This window comes from Alligator sinensis, unplaced genomic scaffold (assembly GCF_000455745.1).
Source record: "Alligator sinensis unplaced genomic scaffold, ASM45574v1 scaffold919_1, whole genome shotgun sequence".
In the NCBI taxonomy this organism is placed as follows: Eukaryota; Metazoa; Chordata; order Crocodylia; family Alligatoridae; genus Alligator; species Alligator sinensis.
In genome coordinates this window covers 1,886,420-1,905,842 of record NW_005842191.1, presented here as the reverse complement: position 1 = coordinate 1,905,842, position 19,423 = coordinate 1,886,420, and the positions used below count along the sequence as shown (strand labels likewise).

Genomic DNA, 19,423 nt, shown 5'->3' with positions numbered 1-19,423 from the left:
AAAACACTGTCTAGCCCCAGAGAGGTGTTCAGAAGGTAAGCTCTCTTAAAGCAGAGATTCAGGTTGGAGCTGTGTTGGTCTGCAGGCAAAAGTAATCAGGACTCTTGGGGAGGTGGTATCTTTTATTAGACCAAATAGATAGTTGCAAAAAGTGCTACAGTACTGGGGGGGCTAGATAGACACTCAGTTCAATTATGGGACTCTAAAGTGCCTTTTCTTGTTGGATTGGGATTTTCCTGCTTGTCTAGCCAGGTTGACTAATTTCTCATGCCTCTGCCGCTGTCTGGGGCTGTATCCCAGTGTGCCCCTATGGAGAGAAAGCAGCTGACCAACAGCACTCTCAGCCCACATACTAATCATTGCTCTGTCAGGTTGGAGTCTGTTCAGTTTTACTCCTAACACACATAAGCACACCAGCTAGGAATGCTTACAAGCCAGAGCACACCGTGAGGATAATGGGCTAGGCAGCTCTCAGCCTAAGGATCTGGGAGTCCATTTTGTTTGAAGGGAGAGAAACTTGAAGAACAAACGCTGGCACATTGGACCCTTTTGTCTAACCCACAACATTTGCAGGTAACTGTAAAATGATCCAGGATGGAGAGCAGTCTCCAACTTTTTTTTCTTCTACAGGGGAAGGCTCAGTCTGGTAGCTGCTCTGAATTGTTCTTTCTGGGGCTGTCTGGGAGACAATACTTTAAGAAACTTTACAACTTAGATTCAGCCTTTTAAAGAAGAAACCGATTCAGAAAACAAACAGCTAACACTAAGCCGTGTTTCTCACTCTGTGAGCAGTTCGGAAACAGGGACGACATTCCAGATCTGTATTTAATCCTATTTAAAAAAATCAGCTATTCAAAGGGCAGATTTGTTTTGCAGACTGCTTTTTTTCCTCCTCTGAGTTGTTTGAGAAGCCATGGTGAAATCAAAATTCCTCAGCAATAAGTGATCGATTCCAGTTGCAAAAAGGCGAGGCTGATTTCTTTTTTTTCCTTTCTTTTCTTTCTAGGCAGTTTTATTCCTCTCGGTCTCTGCTAGCATAACTTTATGGCAAGGTATTACTGATAGTATTTTCTCCAGACGTAGGCAATTGCATTTTGTTGATGGGGAAGTGGATTTATATCTAGAATGAAACTGAATTATGCCGAAGGCAAAGTGTAAACTTACAATGTTAGAGATCCTTTCAAATTACAAGGGGAGAACAGTGTTGGTGGGCCAGATGCTTATATAAACCATTGCAGTTACACTATGGATTTGCTTCTAGGAAATTGGCTACAACAAAACACCAGTATGGTTGATTGCTGCATTTTTTGGTGGAGGATATCTAGAGAATTCAAATGTGTAATGTAGTTTGGATTTGTTTAGCGACTGGGGTCCAATCATGGAAACCCAGGAGTAAATTTATGCACGTGCATAACCCCCCTTGTGCTTGCAGGCTCAGGTCTGAAAGAAACGTACTGTCCTGAATTATTCTCTGCAGCTTTGTATCAGGACTGCAGGCAAAAAACATGTCAATAAGATTGTTGTACTGTCTTAAAGGGAATATCATAAAGGTGGATTTAGACACCCCAAAACTACACTGATCCACATTATGAGACAGCATTCATGTGAGTCAGGGAATAGTGCAAGTTCCTTCTGCAGCGGCAGTGCCATAATATTCCTCCCATTGTACAGTAATGTGGATTACAGTTCAAGCGCACATTCCTAGGCAATGCAGTATGAATCCATGCAGAATTATGTTTGGGAAAAGTTAAAAGTTACTTATTGCAGCACCTGGGGCATAAAATACTAAGGTTGAGCACTGTCATTACGGGTTATGCTATATAGCACGTGTAGATATTCTATTGAGATCAGAGCCTAGTTGTGTTAGGTGCTGTACCAATAGGGAGAGTATCATCCCTGTGGTAAATAGACAAAGAAGAGGAGGGAAAGCAGAAGCACAGCAAGGGGGAGGCGACTGGTCTAAGGCTGTGAAATAAAGCCAAGAGGAAAACCAGGTTTCCTGGGTCCTGGCAGAGACCCCTCTCCACTGGACCCACCAGGCTGTTACGCTCCAGAATGTGATTGTGGCAAATGTCGCCTTTAATGGTTTGCGGATTTAACTTCACTCATGTGAGTAGCCTCCTCTGAAGCCCCTCTGACCTTAATCGCCAGGCTATAAGGAAAAATAGAAGGATTGTGTGGGGCTTGAAGGAGCTCTGCAGTCTTTCATTCCAGATCTGGCTTTTGTGTTCAAATCTGCCTCTAAAGAGGGTTGTCTCTGCTACACCACTTTTCTATCCGCTTGCATAGCAAGTACAGGGCTAAGTGCCGCTTCTGAAATGCTTTCTCTGATTTTTTTAAAAGTAAAAATAATAATGAATATATGGAATGTTAACTAATTTTTTTAAAGCTTCAGGTGGAAACAGGGTAGTCTGGGAAATTACAGGCCCGCGAGTGAAAGTTTGAAGCAAATGAAAATGCGGAAATGGGAACTAATTTTGCTACAGAAAAGCTAGTGTGGACTGCTGCTCTTACTGAAACACCACTGTGGCTGAGCTGTTAGTCCCTGGGGGAGCTCACTGACATTGCAGGGCTGTGCTCTGGAGCAGCATTACCAGTCACAGGAGGTGAAAATCATGAGCCAAACCTTAGGGAATCATGAGACTGGCTTAAAAATCATGGGATTTTTAAAAGAACTGGTAGGGGGGAAGGGATTGTTGGCTGCTGGTGCTGGAAGCAAGATTTTGCTTGGTGATATCTTTCACTGGACCAACTGTATAGCTGGGAGAGATGCTAGACAAGCCTGAGGGTACAAAATACCTCCACTGAAATCTGGGAAAGAAGCAGGTATAGCTGAAGCTAAATGCCATGACTTTGGTTTCACTCCATTACATCACTTGAAGACTGGGAAGAGGGGGTTATAGCCTGTGGGACAAAGAGATGTTATCAGAAATAACTACAGACCAAGTAAAGAGCGATTGAAATAACTACACCTTGTTACATAAAAGAATAAGACCATTTGACAGAGAAGAGGGTCTTTATAATCTGGGGAGCACAGAGAGGTTAGCACAAAGAACGGGTAAATTGTAATGAGCTGTGAAACCATTATCTCTGTGAAGCCCACAGATTTGAGTGTTCAGCAAAGTTATGAGTTTTTCAGGCATCATTTTTTCAAGTTCCTTCCCACAGCCCACGGGGCTGGGGACCTCCTTGCAGTCATAGAGGCTTTTCCAGCCGTCGGGGTTTAAAGAAAATTCCAAGCATGGAGAGACTGGTGACAAGAATGGGCAGTGCCACAGGGCGACAGTCGTGTCTCTCTTGAAATGTGGTGCCCCGGACTGGGCACCAGTGCCATAGGGCGAAAATGGGTCCTGTAAGTGAAGAGCAAGCAGTCTTCGAGCCCTTCCCAGGGATGGGCCTCACTAAACAGAGGGAGGCTCTTGCAGACAGATAAAGTGTTGCGTTTCCTCTCTGAGCAGCCCCTTCCCCTGCACACAGGCCTGGCTCCTTTGAGCAAAGATGGCAGATTTGGGGGAGGAGTGGAGAATCTTAAATTACAGAAACCAGAGCTGAAAGAGGCCTCAGGAGCGCATCCTATCCAACCCCCTGCTCAGGGCAGTATCAGCCTTGCCTCAACTATGCCAGCCAAGCGCCTGTCTAACCGACCCTTAAAAGCTTCCAGGCTCTCTAGCCAGTCTGTGCCAGCGCTTGCCCACCCGCAGTCAGAAAGTTCTCCCTAAAATCCACTTTACTTTTCCCTTGCTCCATTTCAAATTCATTTCTTCTTGCCCTGTCCCCTGTGGACACATAATAGTTTATCGCCCTCCTCTTCCTGACATCTCCTTTCTGTTTTCAAAGACTGTTACTACATCTCCCGTCTGTCTTCACTTCTCCATACTAAATAATCCTAGTTCTTCCAATCTCTCCTCATATATCGTGTTCCCCGGGCCTCAAATTAGTTGTGTTCCTCTCCTCCGGACTCTTTCTAGCATGGCCATGTCTCTCTTGAAATGTGGTGCCCCAGACTGGGCACCGGTGAGACAGCGCCAGTGCTGAACAGCATGGAAGAATCACTCCCCGTGACTTGCCTACGACAGAACTGCAGTTCCCCAGGGAGTGCCCAGCCCAGGGTGTTTGCTGTAGGTGGGGATAAAGGTCGTGCAGAGCTCTGAGTGTTTGCTGGGCGTCCCCGATCCAGGACCAGCACAGCAATCTTGGCTGCCCACGCGCTGCGAGTGCTCTCTGGCAGGCAGGTAGGAAGGACCACAGCTTTATTTCTCTTTAAATGACTTGACGGAGGAGCTGGGGGTCCCAGTGTGCTTTCCTCTTGCCCCTTCCTGCAGAGCTGCATGACGCAGGGCAGACCTGTTTGACTGCCATGGGAACCTGCTCTGCTCTGAGGCACTGAGGTTTCAAGCCATGCTCCCTCTGCTTTGGCTACGCCCCCAGTACAGCACCCAAAGGAGCATGGTGTACTATGGGCCTGGATGCGGTTGCTGCATCCCTGTGCAGTTTGAATGTCCCGTGCACTTTGGGTCCCAGTGCACCTTGGACACGGGCCAGGCCTGGGCATCCCCTGGGTCCCTGTGCCACCTGGTTTGGGCATCTCCGTGCTTGTGGGTCTGGCCTGGTTCTGGGTGTCCTGTGCTATGAGCAGGGACCTGCCCTGGGCTTGTGCCCCACTCCTCAGCCCACGCTCAGAATCCCAGTTCCTCGCTCATCCTCCTTGGCCGATCAGCCAGTGTCCACACTCTTGACCACGCTCTTCTCCTCAAGAGATCTTGTCCTTTAATGGCTCTGGCCTCTACTGGTTCCCGTGCTTCCTCTCCACGCTCCTGCTCAGCATCCCCCCCCGCAGCATTTTCTTGAGTGCCACAGGGCTCCCCCTCTCCTCTTCCTGTAAGCCTCATTCATCTGCCAGCACACACAGGCAGCTACCCTCTTTGTGCTGGTGACTCACAGATCTACCTCTCTGCTCCAGAACTGCCTCCTTCCATCTAGACCAAACTCTCAGCCTGACTCGACCAGCTCCACGTGGGTGTATAGCCAGCACATAGCTAAAACAGAGCTCTGAATCACTCCACCAGCTGCCCACGACCACTCTGCCTGTCACTCGGGCTCTTAACGTGCATCCTCTTTGACTTGCATCTCTGCCTCTAGGTGCTGACACCCTGGCTATGTCTGATTTCACAGTGTTCCTGCACAAATCGCTAATGATTCAGCCTTTCCTCTCCTTCCACCAGCTAAAACTGTCACCCTGGCTCTCACCATCTGTCATCTCAGTTGCTGTAGTGTCCTGACAGACAAAGCCTTGGCTGGGATGATATGGTTGGGGATGGTCCCGTTTGGAGTAGGGGGTTGGACTGGATGACCTCCTGAGGTCCCTTCCAACCCTTTTTTTTTATGATTTTGTTATTCTCTCCAGCTTTGACACATGCAGCACTTCCTGCTTGCTCCCATGCAGCGCACTGCTGCAGAGACCGTTCCAGCTGATCATCTGCACCAGCTCATGCCTCCCTCTGCACCCTCCACAGGCACCCGCTTCTCTCTCACCTCAGATGTGAACTGCTGGTCTTCTCTGTCAGGGATCTCCATGACCTGCCCGACTTGCCCCAGCATCTATCATTTGCTACTGAAACATTAGCTCCCCACATCTGCTGAAACCTAATGGGATCTAGCAAGTGGGTCACTAGCATCACTCGCTTGTTAGATCTTTACACAAACACCTCTCCCTTTCCTGCTGCCCCTTATGCTTGGGGGGAACTGCTCATAAACAACCATGTAAGTAATGCGTTATTCTTTCTCAGAGCCCTCTTTAAAGCACATCTTTTCCCTGATGACTCAAAAAGATTTGACACCATGAGACTGTCACTGTGCTGACAGCCCTGCTTCCCAATGCTATCTCAAAGTTTCCTTGTGTTCCTGTCCATCTGCTCCATCCACCTGTGCTCTCTTAGTTTAGACCAGCGGTGCTCAAGCTTTGGGTCCTGTGAGCTGGATGTGTGGTCTGGTGCGGGGCTAGTCCATGGCCAGATCAGGCTCCATGCCACTTCTGCCTGGTCTGTGTGCACCTGGATTGGCCCCATTCTCCTTCTGCCTGGTTCTGCACAGTCATATTGGGTCCCACATGTTGGGTTCAGGGCACGGTGCCCAATCTAGCACGCGCTCTGGCCCATGAGCAGCCACTACTCCTCTGCTGCCAAACTTCTGGGCTCGTGGGGAACCTCAAGGACCAGATAACACAGCTCCACAGACAATATCTGGCCTGCAAGCCAGGGGTTGAGTACCCTTGTCTTAGACTGCAAACTCTGTGTGGCAGGAACCTGTGTTTTGTGTTGTGTTTGTACAGCACCGAGCGCAGAAGGGCTGTGGCCCATGACTGGTGTTCCTAAGCACAGCTGCCCTACAAATAATAATAACAGCAGCAACAATACCCCAAGGCATCCTAAAACTAGAGCAGGCCTTAGTCATTCCTTTGAACATGCAACTGTCCTTCTACGTAGATAACAGGCTGCAGTGCTTTGGGAACAGTACAGGATCCCAATGCTGCTGGGCAGAGTTAAGGTTATGGTGTGAGTCTTGTATGAATGCATGTGTATCAATGACTTGCTTTGGAACAGTAAAACTGATTTTCTTGGCTCTGTAACACTTTAAATCGCTAATGTTTTGAAGGGGTAATAGACATCCAAATGCTTGATAGGTGCCTGCAACCATTTATTATTTGTGACAAGCAGTGATGTCTAGTGGGTAGGGTATTGTTCCATGAGACGAGACCCCGCACCCAGCTCTGCTGCTGTCCTGTTGAGTGGCCTTGAGCAGGTCACTATCTCCCCCCCGGTCTCTATATACTGTCTTGTCTATTAAGATAATATGATCTTTGCAGCAGGGATGGTCTCACAGGGTCTGTACAGCACCTACCACGTTGAGGCTCTGATTTTGGCTGAGGTCTCTAGGTGCTACTTCTAACGTAAGCAATAAACTTTTGTGATGGGGAAACAACTGTACTATTTGTGTGTTTCTGGGCTTGCTGCTATTTGGTAAGGTTCAGCTCCTGGGCAGATGCTCCTTGTCTGTCTGTGCACTTCAGCTTGGCTCATCAGAGCTGCCTAAATGTTTCAAATTTTGTTGTTTCTTTGAAGTTTGGAATTTGAAATGAGAAACGTGGCAGGGCCCCTCCTTTCCCTGTTTGCACATAATGCAAGATGGAGCCTGTGAAATGTCCTGAAGCTAGAGATCTCACATTTTGAAACTGGGAAGAAGTTATGGAGCACTATTCTCCAACCTGCTTGTGAACTGATTTTCCTTTTTATTTTCCCCTGACTGTTTTCTCTCTCCTGCCCCTCTCTTTTGTGGGCCATTTTGTGTTGCGCTGGGCCATCAAGGGGGCACTCTGCAAAGTGGAAGATGGATACTTATTCCTAAATGTGTAACCACATGAAGGGTATAGGGGAGAAGGGAGGGGTTTCAATCTCTGAGGATATGGGAATTTTGTTATTGACAGGTCTTTCATGTCCTGGCCCTACGGCAGGGGGGGGGCATACTTTTTCACTTTCATCTTTTATTTTTTTACATAATAAAGGCTTGAAAAGTTAAAAAATAAAAGGTCCTTCTCCCCCCACTCCACACCTTTTACATTTGTTTCTGCAAAGTTTCCCTGATCATGTCCAGGGCTGTAATTTTTTCTCACATTCACTGTTTGGGCTTTCACTCTGTATAATTGCATTGCAGCTTAAGCATTATTTTTCTAAACTGACCTGTGGGATGGAAATGCAACTCTGACTGCAGCCTGCCGTGCTGCTGAGAAGCCATGGAGACTGTTGTCATCGTTGCCATCGGTGTGCTTGCTACTATTTTCCTGGCTTCATTTGTGGCATTGGTGGTGGTGTGTAGACAGCGGTACTGCCGGCCCAAGGACCTCCTGCACCATTATGACACAAAGTGAGTATCCAGCCCCTTCTCCTCTGGCAGATCACTACTAGGGAGGAGAGAAAGAATTAGGGGAGGGAATGGGGTAAAGGGAGGAGTGTGTGAGCGCCACCCAGGTGCTGGTGGAGGTGAGTCTGGACAGCTCCTACAGAGACCATGAGGAACAGTTCGGGTCAATCTTTCAAGCCTGCCTGAGTCATTGGGGTCAAGTCTACACTGCTTCCCCACTGAGCACAGCACCACTGCGAAAAAACAAGTCCTTTCCCCTCACTGCTGGACCAGATCCCAGCAATTAGGCAGAGCAAAGGGCCGGTGCGTGTGCCCCTGTGCTCTCAGGCTTCCCTGAAACAAGAAGTCTAGTGTAATGCTGAACCATGTGCTCAGGACCCCTCTACTTGGCCTTAGCAGGGAGTTCGTATAGACATGGCTGGCAAGTCATTGCCTTCTGAAGGCTGTGATCCAACATGGCAGATGAGAATCAGTTCATGGCAGATGGCTGAAAATGAAATGGCCAAAGAGCTAAGGCAGAAATACAGCCAGGAGCAATATCTACATTAGAAAGTGGCACTGCTTTCACCACACCCAGTAGAGTTAAAACACGACACCTTGCTAGTGTAGAGTAGTAGGTAAAAGAGCTTCACTTTGTGGGGAGGGGAGCAGACCCCTTTATAAGGGCCCTTTTTACTGGGGCAAATGTAAACTGGCATGACAACTTTATATTGAAAATCACTAGGATGAAGGCACCTAACTCATTTAGGCTTCCTTGAAATCCCAGGCTACACGGCTTTTCCGCATTTCCTTTATCCCCCCAGTGGAGATGCAATATGGTTCTAGAGAATGAGAAGAACAAATGGGATGTGAGGAATATTAATCATAGCATCTAACACACAACTCAAAGCATCAGAGATCGGAGCATGGGGCTCTGGTCCAAAACCTGAGATAGAAGAGACGAGAACAGAAGTGACATTTGCCCAAGAGAATATTTGCAGGTTGGGCACCTCTGAGAGATCCGGTCTGGAGAGTTCAGAGGTGGCATTAAATGCACCATGGGAGAAGGAGTGTAAGTCTGCTGCTTAGCCCTATCACATCCCTCATGGTTTGTTACAACATCAGCAGTTCAGCCAAAGAAGACTCAATAACTCTATGGTTTTATTGAACAAGATACCAGTGGGGAGGGAAGCCAGGAGGATTCAATGACAGTGCCTCAAAAGTTTCAAATAGAGAATTAAACACAGAGCTCGGAGGTCCAGATTCTTCACAGCCTCATACCTTAGGACATCATGTATATCAGGAGAGGCAGCCCTCTGACACGCAGGACCCTGGGAGGTATCTTGGCAGCCCTCTGACACGCAGGACCCTGGGAGGGAGCTGGGGCAAAGTACCCAGGAAATCCAGCACCCTTAGTCACTAGTCGCTTTTCTGAACATCTTGGCCATAACCACTGAAAATAAAGGATTCTGGCAGAACACCCTTGGTGCCAACTTCTCCACGTACAAACATGACTTAGGAGCCTAAATCCTATTTTCAAAGTGACTTAGTCATTTAGGATTGCATTTTTCAAGTCATTTAGACATCCAACTCACTTTGAATCAGTGAGACTCAGTTACTTAAGTGCCAAATTTTTAAATGTACTTAGGGAGTTACTCGATTGGTTCCCATTGGGTGTTACTGGGCTGGATGTGGCCCATGGGACCATGTCATGTGGCCTATGGAGCAGGTAGAGGGGCCAGGAGTTTTGGGGGTGGGGCAAGTGGACAGAGCTGTGACACCAAAATCCAGGGCACAGAGCTCTGTTCTTGATACGTATTGGTGGCAGGGAATGAGCAATGGCTGTGCTTAACGCCCTGCAGTTGCCATTTGCTCTGCCACTGGATCTGACCACAAGTAGCCCTGTGGTCTAGGATGTGGTCCACGAGGGGTGGGGTGAGTTTGACTTTCCTGTTCTGAAATATCCTACTGGGGGGGCCTAGCTGCATCTTGAGCAGGCACTCTCACCCTGTATGCGTTTTAGAAAAAATTCCCATTTTGCTATTTCTATCCCAACTACTTCCCCTCCATCAAACCTTCCCTGTCCTTCCAGGCCTATCGTTGACCTTATTGGTGCCATGGAGACACAGTCCGAGCCCTCAGAGCTGGAGCTGGATGATGTTGTCATAACAAACCCACACATCGAGGCCATTTTGGAGAACGAGGACTGGATCGAAGACGCCTCGTAAGATGTGCAATATTCCTTCCCACATGCTCTTTAGAAATCTCTCCCTGACTCTGTTGCCCTTGTCCTTGTCCACAGCACTGTGCTCTAAGTTTGGGAGCCCAGGCACTGCATTGAGAGCATGCATGTGCTTACCTGGAGCCACCTTAGTCAGCAGTGAGGCTGGCAGGAGGGTCAGGTATTGGTCTGGCCTCAGGAGGTAGTGCTTCTTCTATGTATAGCTATGCCACCAGGCTACTGGATGACTTGGGACAAGTCTCTCTTCCTCTCTTTGGCTGTCCTGTTGAATTAAACTGCCAGCTGTTTGGGGTGGGCACAGGGGCAGATCCAGGAAGAGACACAGTGATGCAATTCATGCCCCCCCCGCCGCCGCCCTTTGATTCCTGCTCCACCCAAACTTTTAAAGCCAACTGCCTGGGAGGGACAGTAGCATATCTGTTCAGGCAGTGTTGAGAGAGTCAATTGACTTCATGGCTCATTATCACCTCTCTGATTCCTGCTAATCTCTCTCCACTCAACAGATGTTAATGATCCTTTGTTTAACTGTCTTGATATTCCACTAATCAAACTATCCTTTCTGCTGCAATTTTGCTGTCTGTTAACCATTCTTAGTAACATCTCTCTTCTATTTCACAGCCCTGCAGACTGTTTTTAGTTCACGCTAAAAACCTTAATTTGGATGTGGTAATATTAACTTAGGTGTGGAAGTGACTTTCAGTGAAGTAGTGGAGGCACTGTCAAAATGCTCAGGAAGGCTAGATTTTGTTTAACTGTAATGACTACAGGACTAATGACATGTTATCTTTTGATTATTTTTTGCCTAGTTTGTTGTGTTTAGCTTTATATATAATCTAGCAAATAGTGCACATTCCAGTAGTTACATTTTTTTTTTCTTTGCCTTAAACTGAATAATATAGTGCTAGCCTCCTAGCATATTAGCAAAGCATCTAGTTTCTCATGGAACAACACATTTTTTTCAGTTCAGTGTGATGTTGTGTGACCATCTGCACCCCACTCTAATTTTTAAAGTCCTAGATCTGTCCATGGGTGGGCACTCTCCCTGCTCTCTGCCTGGCTTCTTAAGTGTTGCTGTAGTCCAGACAACAATATTTTGGATCTTGATTTCCTGACGGGAGAACCCTGGTGCAGGCTGGTCTGTGGGACCGCTTTTGGGCATGTTGCACAACATGGTAGCAGCTACATGTTATAGAATCATAGAGAAGTAGGGCTGGAAGGGACCTCCAGAGGTTGTCTAGTCCAAACCCCTGCCTAAGGCAGGATCATCCCTATCCAAACCATCCCATAAAATACAAAATGTAAAGGTCTCATAAAACTATCACCAAGCCTAACATAACAGAACACGTAACATCCTAACCTGCCACAGGTAAAGTAGGGAGACAATAGCAGCCAGTGCCCTGTTCTGTAAAAAGTTGTTAATATATGCTCAAGAGATCCCAGGTGGAGGGCCATGCCCCTGCTACAGAGGAAGGCCATAACCCCTATAGTCCATACCAATCTGACCATGGGGTAAAATTCCTTCCTGACCCAAATATGGCATTTGGTCTGAGCCTGAGCAGAGGGGCAAGACCCTTTAGCTAGGAACCTCTGGCTTTAAGTCCCAACAGAAGCACTGGTATACCCTAGTCAAAGTCTCCAGCCTCGGTTGCAGCCAAAACCCAGAGCCTCTGAGGAAGTCTTAAATACATGTAGCTGAAAACTGTGTACACCAGAGGCATGTGAAGTTAGGAAGTGGGAATTTAATCTGCACCTACAAATACAACTGGACTCTGACAACAGTTACTTGTTCCCTGGTACAGTGCAAAACCATAAGTTCTTGCTTCTGACTCCATTGTTCTGTATTTGCAATGTGCTAACCTTTTATGCACAAGCTCTTGGTGGAAGTCACGCTAATAGACACGCCTCAGATTGGACTAACAAAGGAATGTAGGATCACAGATTCTAGAAATTGGCCATTAAATAAGCCATCAGATTTGTTCATTTCAAGAGCAGATGAGACAGCCCCCTGCTCTAATCTCCTGCATCTGCATAGCACAGCCCTGAGACTTTTAGGCAGTGGTTCCAGCAGCAAGCCCACAACTTCTTCTTGAGATCAAACTTTTACCACAAAGAAAAGTTCAGTCTCAATTTTTGTAACTTTTCAGGGGCAGACAGTGTGCGACTACTATAGGTAAAGAAGTTGTTCCCCTTGTTGTTTCCCAGCCCTGTTAAAGGTATACGCCTTGTTTTCAGCTGGGACTCTCAGGGCTGGATTTTGAAGTAACATAATGAAAAAAAATGACTAATGTCTGAAGTGAGTCGTGCTCAGTAGATCCCATGGTATATACGTATTTGATTAAGTCTCCACCACAGGATGGAATGAAGAAAAGGCTATGACAAGCCAGACATCTTTCTTAGTTACTGCTGTTCTCTTTCTTCCCAGGGGCCTGGTTTCTCACTGCATCGCTATCCTGAAGGTAACTCACCCTCTCCAGAACTTTTATAGTAGGAAAACAAAGCACCTTTGAGTAGGTTGCTTTGCCTGCTGGCTTCTACAGGAGCTCCTCAGCCAGTCCTCCCAAGCAAAGCACAGTCTTAGATAAATCAAATCAAACCAAATCCTTTTGCCCTGTCCTGGACATGAGAAATGGAGCCCCTTTTGCTCTGACCCTCCCCTCACAGCTAGCTAACTTGCTTGTGTGATCCTCTCTTCTGATCGCTCTTCTGGGAGCATTTAAAGTTCCCAGTGGGGCACTCCTTACTTATCCAAAAGCTGCACAGCTGAGCTTTCTCAACAGGGTTGACTGTTCCCTCTTAAAAAGACAGACTGCCACATTACACATCCGTTGTTGCCACTACTGAGTGTGCAATTGCTGCTATGACATAAGTTTGTGATGCGATTCTTATCTCACTCCTCCCAGAGACTCACATGCTAGAATATATCAGTAGGTGTGAATGAGAAGAAGGGTTTGATTTACCTCTGCTATGACTAAACAACTGGCTGAGGATTTACCTAGAACCACAGCCACAGTTTCATTTCCACCCTGAGCCTTTGTCTTCAAGCCTGAATTGGTCACTTGTCCTCTCCTCCTTTGTACATAGATTTGCCACACTTTGACAGAAAAGCTTGTAGCGATGACGATGGGTTCTGGAGCCAGAATGAAATCTCCTACCAGCCTGAATGACATCATTGTGGTTGCTAAGCGAATTAGCCCCAGGTGAGAGGAGAGGGTTTCTGGTGAGCTTGAGTCAGTCAACTAACAGGTAGAGGGGAAGCTTGGCCTGTAATTCAAATGAACATGCTATCCCTAGAAATGCTGAACGTTAGCCAGTGCTCCTAATTAACAGTGTGGATGAACTCTGCTTCACAGCATTACCTACCACAGGCATTCAGGAAATCATACCAGACCCACAAGTTCCTAAGGATGGTTTAAAAATTATGAGATTTTAATAAATAATAAACATCAAGTACCGTAGTACTTAGGGTCGGAAGGGACCTAAACAGATCATCAAGTCCAACCCTCCCAAGGTGCTTTGTTTTTGTGGCTGTAGAGGGCATGTTTTCAGGACCTTCTCTGCAGCCACAACTGCTTAAAAACACTTGATTTGAATGGAAACGGATAGTCTTGTGTGACTCCAGGTGCTGGGGCTTTAAGAAGAAAACACAAGAACTGGCAGCACTGGGTGAGGTTTCCTTCCTGGCACGCAGCTGGGGCTGAAATGATGCAAGGATTTAAAGATCAAAATCAACACTTTGGATTTCAGCCAGCAAGTGGGAAGCTAATGCTGTCTGAGAGAGAGACAAATTGTTAAGCGAGCTCAGGTTCTGATTCCCAACGGCCCAGCACCCACACCTGAGGCTCCATGCTTAAAACAGCTCAGGTCCATCTAGGCACCTGTGTAAGTGACTGGATTTTTGAAAAATGCTTAGCTGAGGATGTTTACACGATTCTAAGTTTCAGACCCCAATTGGTCTGCAGCAGGACTTGTTCCTAAACCACTTAGATCTTTTTTTTTTTTTACATCACCACCCCTCATTCTTAGTGGGAGCTGCTTGGTGTGGGGCACTTTTGCTTATGGGGCCTCTACCATTTACATGCCCAATGAGAGCTGGGATCTGCTGGAAACTCTCCCAGTTGTAGATGTTGAGAACTTTTCCAGTTCTCACCCTAAGCCCTCTGCTGAATTGGTGCCCCAATGCATTGCAGATGTTTGCATCAAATGGGCTATGTACTTAACTTTGAAACATGTTCATGGTGGGGGAAATGAAATAAGCCCAGCCACCTAACAGAGACCTTGCAAAGGAAACAGTGAAAAACATGAAAACCTCTCTCTTTCCCCTAGGGTGGATGATGTTGTGAGGTCAATGTACCCTCCACTGGATCCCAAGCTTCTGGATGCAAGGTAAAATCTGCATAGCACAGCCCTGATAACTGGGGAAGGAGCTTCCTTCCTGGGAGACATATCGGGCCATGGATATATGTGGAGGACTGAAGCATGGAAACCCTCTGAGCCTGGAGCCAGAGTTGCTCTCAGGGAGCTGCTTCCTCATGCTCATATGGAGGTAACCTGTGCCAGGCCCTTATCTTCCACTGGGTGCTCTCCACGGCAGCCCAGCTGGGTCTGTGTGTAGGGAGCTTGGAGGTGGACTCCCAAGTTTCATGTACACCTCACACCACTGGCCCACTCCCTGCCTTCCTGCACAGGAAAAGGGTAATGCCATTGCCAGTGGCAATGCGTAAGGGGTACATGGGGGTGCACGTGCACCCCCTGAGAGTGCTGGTGCACCCCCTGACAGGCCGCACACCCAGCTTAGGTGATGGGCAGGAGGGCATGCAGGAGTGCCAGTGCCCCCCTGCGAGCACCAGTTGGGGAGTGGGAGTGCTGTGGCCACTTCTGGAGTGCCACGGCAACTTCCGGGAGCGCTGTGGCTGCTTCCCGGTCGGCGCAGTCGGGGACCCGTCACCCTGGTTGGCAAGATTCCCCCCCTTCCTGGTCTCTGACTGGTCGCTGGGAGGGGGCATATGCCCCCTCTGATTAAGGTGGCACCAGTCACCCATGGCAATTGCCATCAGTAAAAGCCAGGACTCCATGCCATTCTCTTTGCAGGACAACGGCCCTCCTGCTCTCTGTCAGCCATCTCGTCTTGGTGACCAGAAATGCCTGTCACCTGACTAGCGGCATGGACTGGATTGACCGATCGCTGTCTGCAGCGGAAGAGCACATGACTGTGCTTCGAGAGGCTGCTCTCGCCACTGAGCCCGAGAGGAACCTCCCGGGGGCAGAGAGCTTCCTGCAGGAGCAGTCAGCCATCTGAAGTGTGCCTGTTGGGAGACTGGACCCCAACACTTCTCAGGCTGTGAGCCTCCAGGTTCAGGCCACTGCCCTGGGTGGTGCCCTGTTCCAAAACTTGCATGAGCTAAGCACAGCCATTAGTATATTTACACTGAACTCCAACCAGATGGTAGCTATGGCAATGGTCCTCTGCCCTGTCCCCTGCTGCTTTGTAGTTTGGTTTAATGTCCTACTCTGGAACAGTGGGACCATGGTTAATAAAATCCCATGAGAAATCATGCCTGGGTGCAAATGTTCTGGGAGGACTGGTTTAGACCAGTGTTTCTTAAACTGGGGGATGGTTTTCTTAAACTGGAGGTAAGTAGCAAACTTGCCACAGGCATGTGAGAGGGAGGCAGAGCCCAGTAGACGAGAAAAGGGAAATCCTGGTATATAAGGAGGAAAAAGAAATAAAAATATAGGCCAATTTTCCAGTATCTCTCAGGCAGCTGGAGAAGTTCCAACATTGCTGTCGTGACAAAGTGTTGGGTTTTTTAATGTCCTTCACAGGGATCAGTAGGGATCTGCAGCAGGGTAAGACACCCAAAAAGGGCCACAAGACCCAGGCCAGTTTGAGAACTGCTAGTTTAGACCATACATGCACTGCTTCTGCTTTTGAACACAGTCAAGGCTAAATATGATGTGGCCTAATCATGGGGTTGCTGCAGAACAATTCAGCCACCATCTAGTTTCTGCCAAGATGCCCTAAAGAGGCTTTGAGGAAGACCTCCACCTTGCCCAGCACTGGGCACTCTCAGGTGGAGCAGGGATAACACAATAGCCCTACACTCCCTCTTCCATGTAGCACTCTGAGTCAGGAGATGGATGTGCTACAGCATGTCTGGAGCGACACTTGCGTGCCACGTGCTGCTTCCCTACCTCCCCACTCGCCCGAAGCCTGTTCCTGTCCTGTGCTGCATCTCCAGAGGTCCACAGCACAGTCTGGTTCGCCAGGGTCCATCTTTCAGGGACTGCATGCCCTGGGGTGGGCTGCAAGGACAACCCCCACCTTGCCTAGAGAGAGAGAGAGAGAGAGAGTGTGTGTGTGTGTGTGTGTGTGTGTGTGTGTGTGTGTTGGGGGCAGGTTTGCAGTGAATCAATTTTATTTCATGAGAAAAAGCTTCCGCTGAAGCAGGGCTCACAACCCTCCCTGCTAGGGCTGGACCCAGACAGGCCCCTATTGTCACAGTGAAGCACCAGCTCTGCTACACTGGAGTCTGAGCTCTGCTTTCTGCTTAGAGTCCAACTCTGCTAAAAGCCATGGGCTTGGTGGGATTGTCTTGAAACCTGCTGCCTGTCATGGTTGAGCAAAGCAGTGCTAGTGACTGCAATTCTGGAGCGTTTGATTAAGAGAGTCCTGACACAGTGCTCCCCCCCAACAGCCCGGAAGAAAACCCGCAATGTTACAAAAATCACTGCATTCTTCTTTTGTCAGCAGCTGAGAGCAGCTGCTCCCCAAACTGGTCTCAGCCGCTCAGGGATTTCTCAGCAAGTGCCTGCCCCTGCCTGCCTCTCTGGGGAAGTGATACCGAGAAGTTTATTGAGGCAGGGAGCTCAATGCCTAGAGACGTTTTAGAGTGTTTTTTTGCACTACCCCAAGGTGTCCCACAACAGGGCCAAGTGAGCTGAGACTCCTGTGTGAAGGCAGGCCCAGCAACTCTGTACTCATGTCTCTGTCCTAGACAGCAGCACCATTAAAAACAGAGTCCCTTTAGGCAGGGTCCGTTTAAACATTGCAGTGTTCAGAGCTTCCCTGGGCTTCTGGTTGGTAAAAGCTCCCATTCAGTCACTGGATCTTCCTTTGTCTCCCCAGGGCTTTCATTCATGAACCAATTTTCATTCAGCCCTTGCCGGCCATTGCCTACTATCCTAGCCACATCTCTCAGGCCTCCTGGCCCTCCCTCTCCACCCCTGACCCTGGGGAGAATTTGTCTTTTGCTTTCCATGGGCAGCATTACAAACTGAGCAGATGAGCGAAGTCACACACACACAATTCATAAAGACACCAGTACCAAGGTAGACACTACCCAGGTTGACACCAAGGTGGTATCGTTCTACAACCCCTGTTTACTGGGACCAGTGATGGATGGCCCATCTGATTTTTCTACCTGAGCTGTGAAACAATTGGACCAATTCCATCCAAGAGAACAGCCAACAAACGGGCTTTACATTTGCACACCGCTATTATCTGCCAACTACTGCAGGATGAACAGACCTCAGGCAGGGTTTCCCCTGTTCCAACCCATGCTACGTCCCTGACATGGGATTACCAGGTGCCAGCCTGTACATACCATGGTATTGCTTATTCATAGCCCTGGAGTTTAAGGCCAAAGGAGAACATCAGGTCATCAGGTGACCCAGTGCCAGGACATTTCACCATGATAAAGGCACCTCTTCCATGAAGGTCCCAGCCGTGATCTGAAAAATATAGAAAACATTGCTTCCTGTAGCAGTTTGTTTCACCGGTTTATCACCCTTGATTACTGCTACTGATCTCAACTATTATTTTCTGTTTGAATTTGCAAGATTTCTGCTTTCAGCCAGAGGTTCTGTTCTGCCTTTCTCTGCTAGATTTAAGAGGCTGTTAAGCAGTTTCTCCCAGCAAGGACACCTCCATGCTATAATGAAGTCTCCCCTCAATCATTTTGATAAGCTAAACAGACCAGGCTCTGATGGTCTCTCACTGTACAACAATTCATCTGGTGTGTGATTCTTTTCTGCACCTTCACTCGTGTCTCAACATCTTTTTAGAATGGATGTTGTGTCCCATGATTAGGCTCCCCAGCACCATGTCTAGAGATGACATTCCCACCCTGATCAGCTCACCAACAGCCAAGGGTGCATTCACTTTTTTTTAAAGAATAGGGGGATCTTCAAAGACATGAAGGAGGTACATGTAAAAAGAGATGAAAGATGTCCCCTTCCACAGTGTGAAAGTTGGTCCTTTCTTTTTAAAGTCCTCATGCTACCACTAGAAAGCAGCTACTTCTGGGGTGGATTGTGGTTAGCAAGCAAACCTGTTCCATGATAGGGAAAGGAGGAGTTTTGAGCAGTAACTTCAGGGCAGTGCCTCATGTGTCTGCTCATTGCTGTGGCCACTGGGAGCCCACCAAAATACACTGGCACCCACACAGGGCTTGTGGTTTTAAACCCAGCAAACGTTTCTCCTGTGGCTGCCCTGTACCAAGGAGCAGCGACTGTATTTCTGCCTGTTAACCTAGGCAGGGCTTTAAGCATCTGGAAAGTAATGGAGTGGGTGGAGGATTTCCCCCTTTCTCTCTGAGCGTTTCAGGTGTTTGAAGCTTGTTTTCTCACTGGGAAATCATATAATCCAGGGTCCCACACACAGCTCAGCCAAGAGGAAATGGAGGCAGATGAAAGGGGAAGACTACAAACACATGCAGTCCTATGGGAGATCCCTGGTAGGGCTCTGATTGTCGCAGTTTCCCCCTTTCCCTCCACCAAGAAGCCTCAGGAGCTGGGTAAGACCTGCCAGCAGTGCTGAGAGTTGTGGGGGCAGCAATGCTGGTGAGCCAGCGGGGAGTGCTAAGAGTACAGATGGAGCAGCTGGGGCAGGTGGCTGTGCTGCAAGAGGGATGGCCTCTGCTGTTTTCATAGCCCTCGTGGGAAGAAGGGACAGAGTTTTCCTGAACTCAGTTGTGGGGGAAGGATGCTAGGCACTTCTGTGCCCCAGAAACCGTGCAGGAGGGGCTCACTGCACTGTGCACAGGGCAGGAGTGAGGAGCCCTGTTAAGGGTGAGTGACAGGACAGCCAAAAATACCCCAGAAACCCCTCTGCCCAGGGAACAGGAAGTCAGTACAGCAGAGCGGAAGATCTGATTGCATCCCCAGCCAGGGCAATGGGGCAAGTGCTGTGCGCAATCTGGAGTGGAGAAACTCCGGAGTTGGGAGGGGCACTGTGAGGCCATGGCTGGGTTCAGGCTTTAGGGCTGGATGGGGGCAAGAAAGAACAAG

The 19,423-nt window shown here is 48.3% G+C and overlaps 1 protein-coding gene across 2 annotated transcripts; it reads left to right on the top strand.

Annotated features, from left to right (window-relative positions):
- Positions 1-285: 285 nt before the first annotated feature.
- Positions 286-15,678, top strand: TMEM98 (transmembrane protein 98). Of its 2 annotated transcripts, none has more exons than XM_006026395.3 (7): positions 286-573; positions 7,708-7,917; positions 9,986-10,117; positions 12,558-12,591; positions 13,217-13,332; positions 14,459-14,518; positions 15,224-15,678. In XM_006026395.3, exons 2-7 carry the CDS (start codon positions 7,787-7,789, stop codon positions 15,429-15,431), a joined length of 681 nt encoding a protein of 226 aa, XP_006026457.1. In that variant the 5' UTR covers positions 286-573; positions 7,708-7,786; the 3' UTR covers positions 15,432-15,678. The 2 variants fall into 2 exon arrangements, with proteins under 2 accessions (XP_006026457.1, XP_014376695.1); XM_014521209.2 differs by lacking the exon at positions 286-573 and adding an exon at positions 4,125-4,232.
- Positions 15,679-19,423: the final 3,745 nt, after the last annotated feature.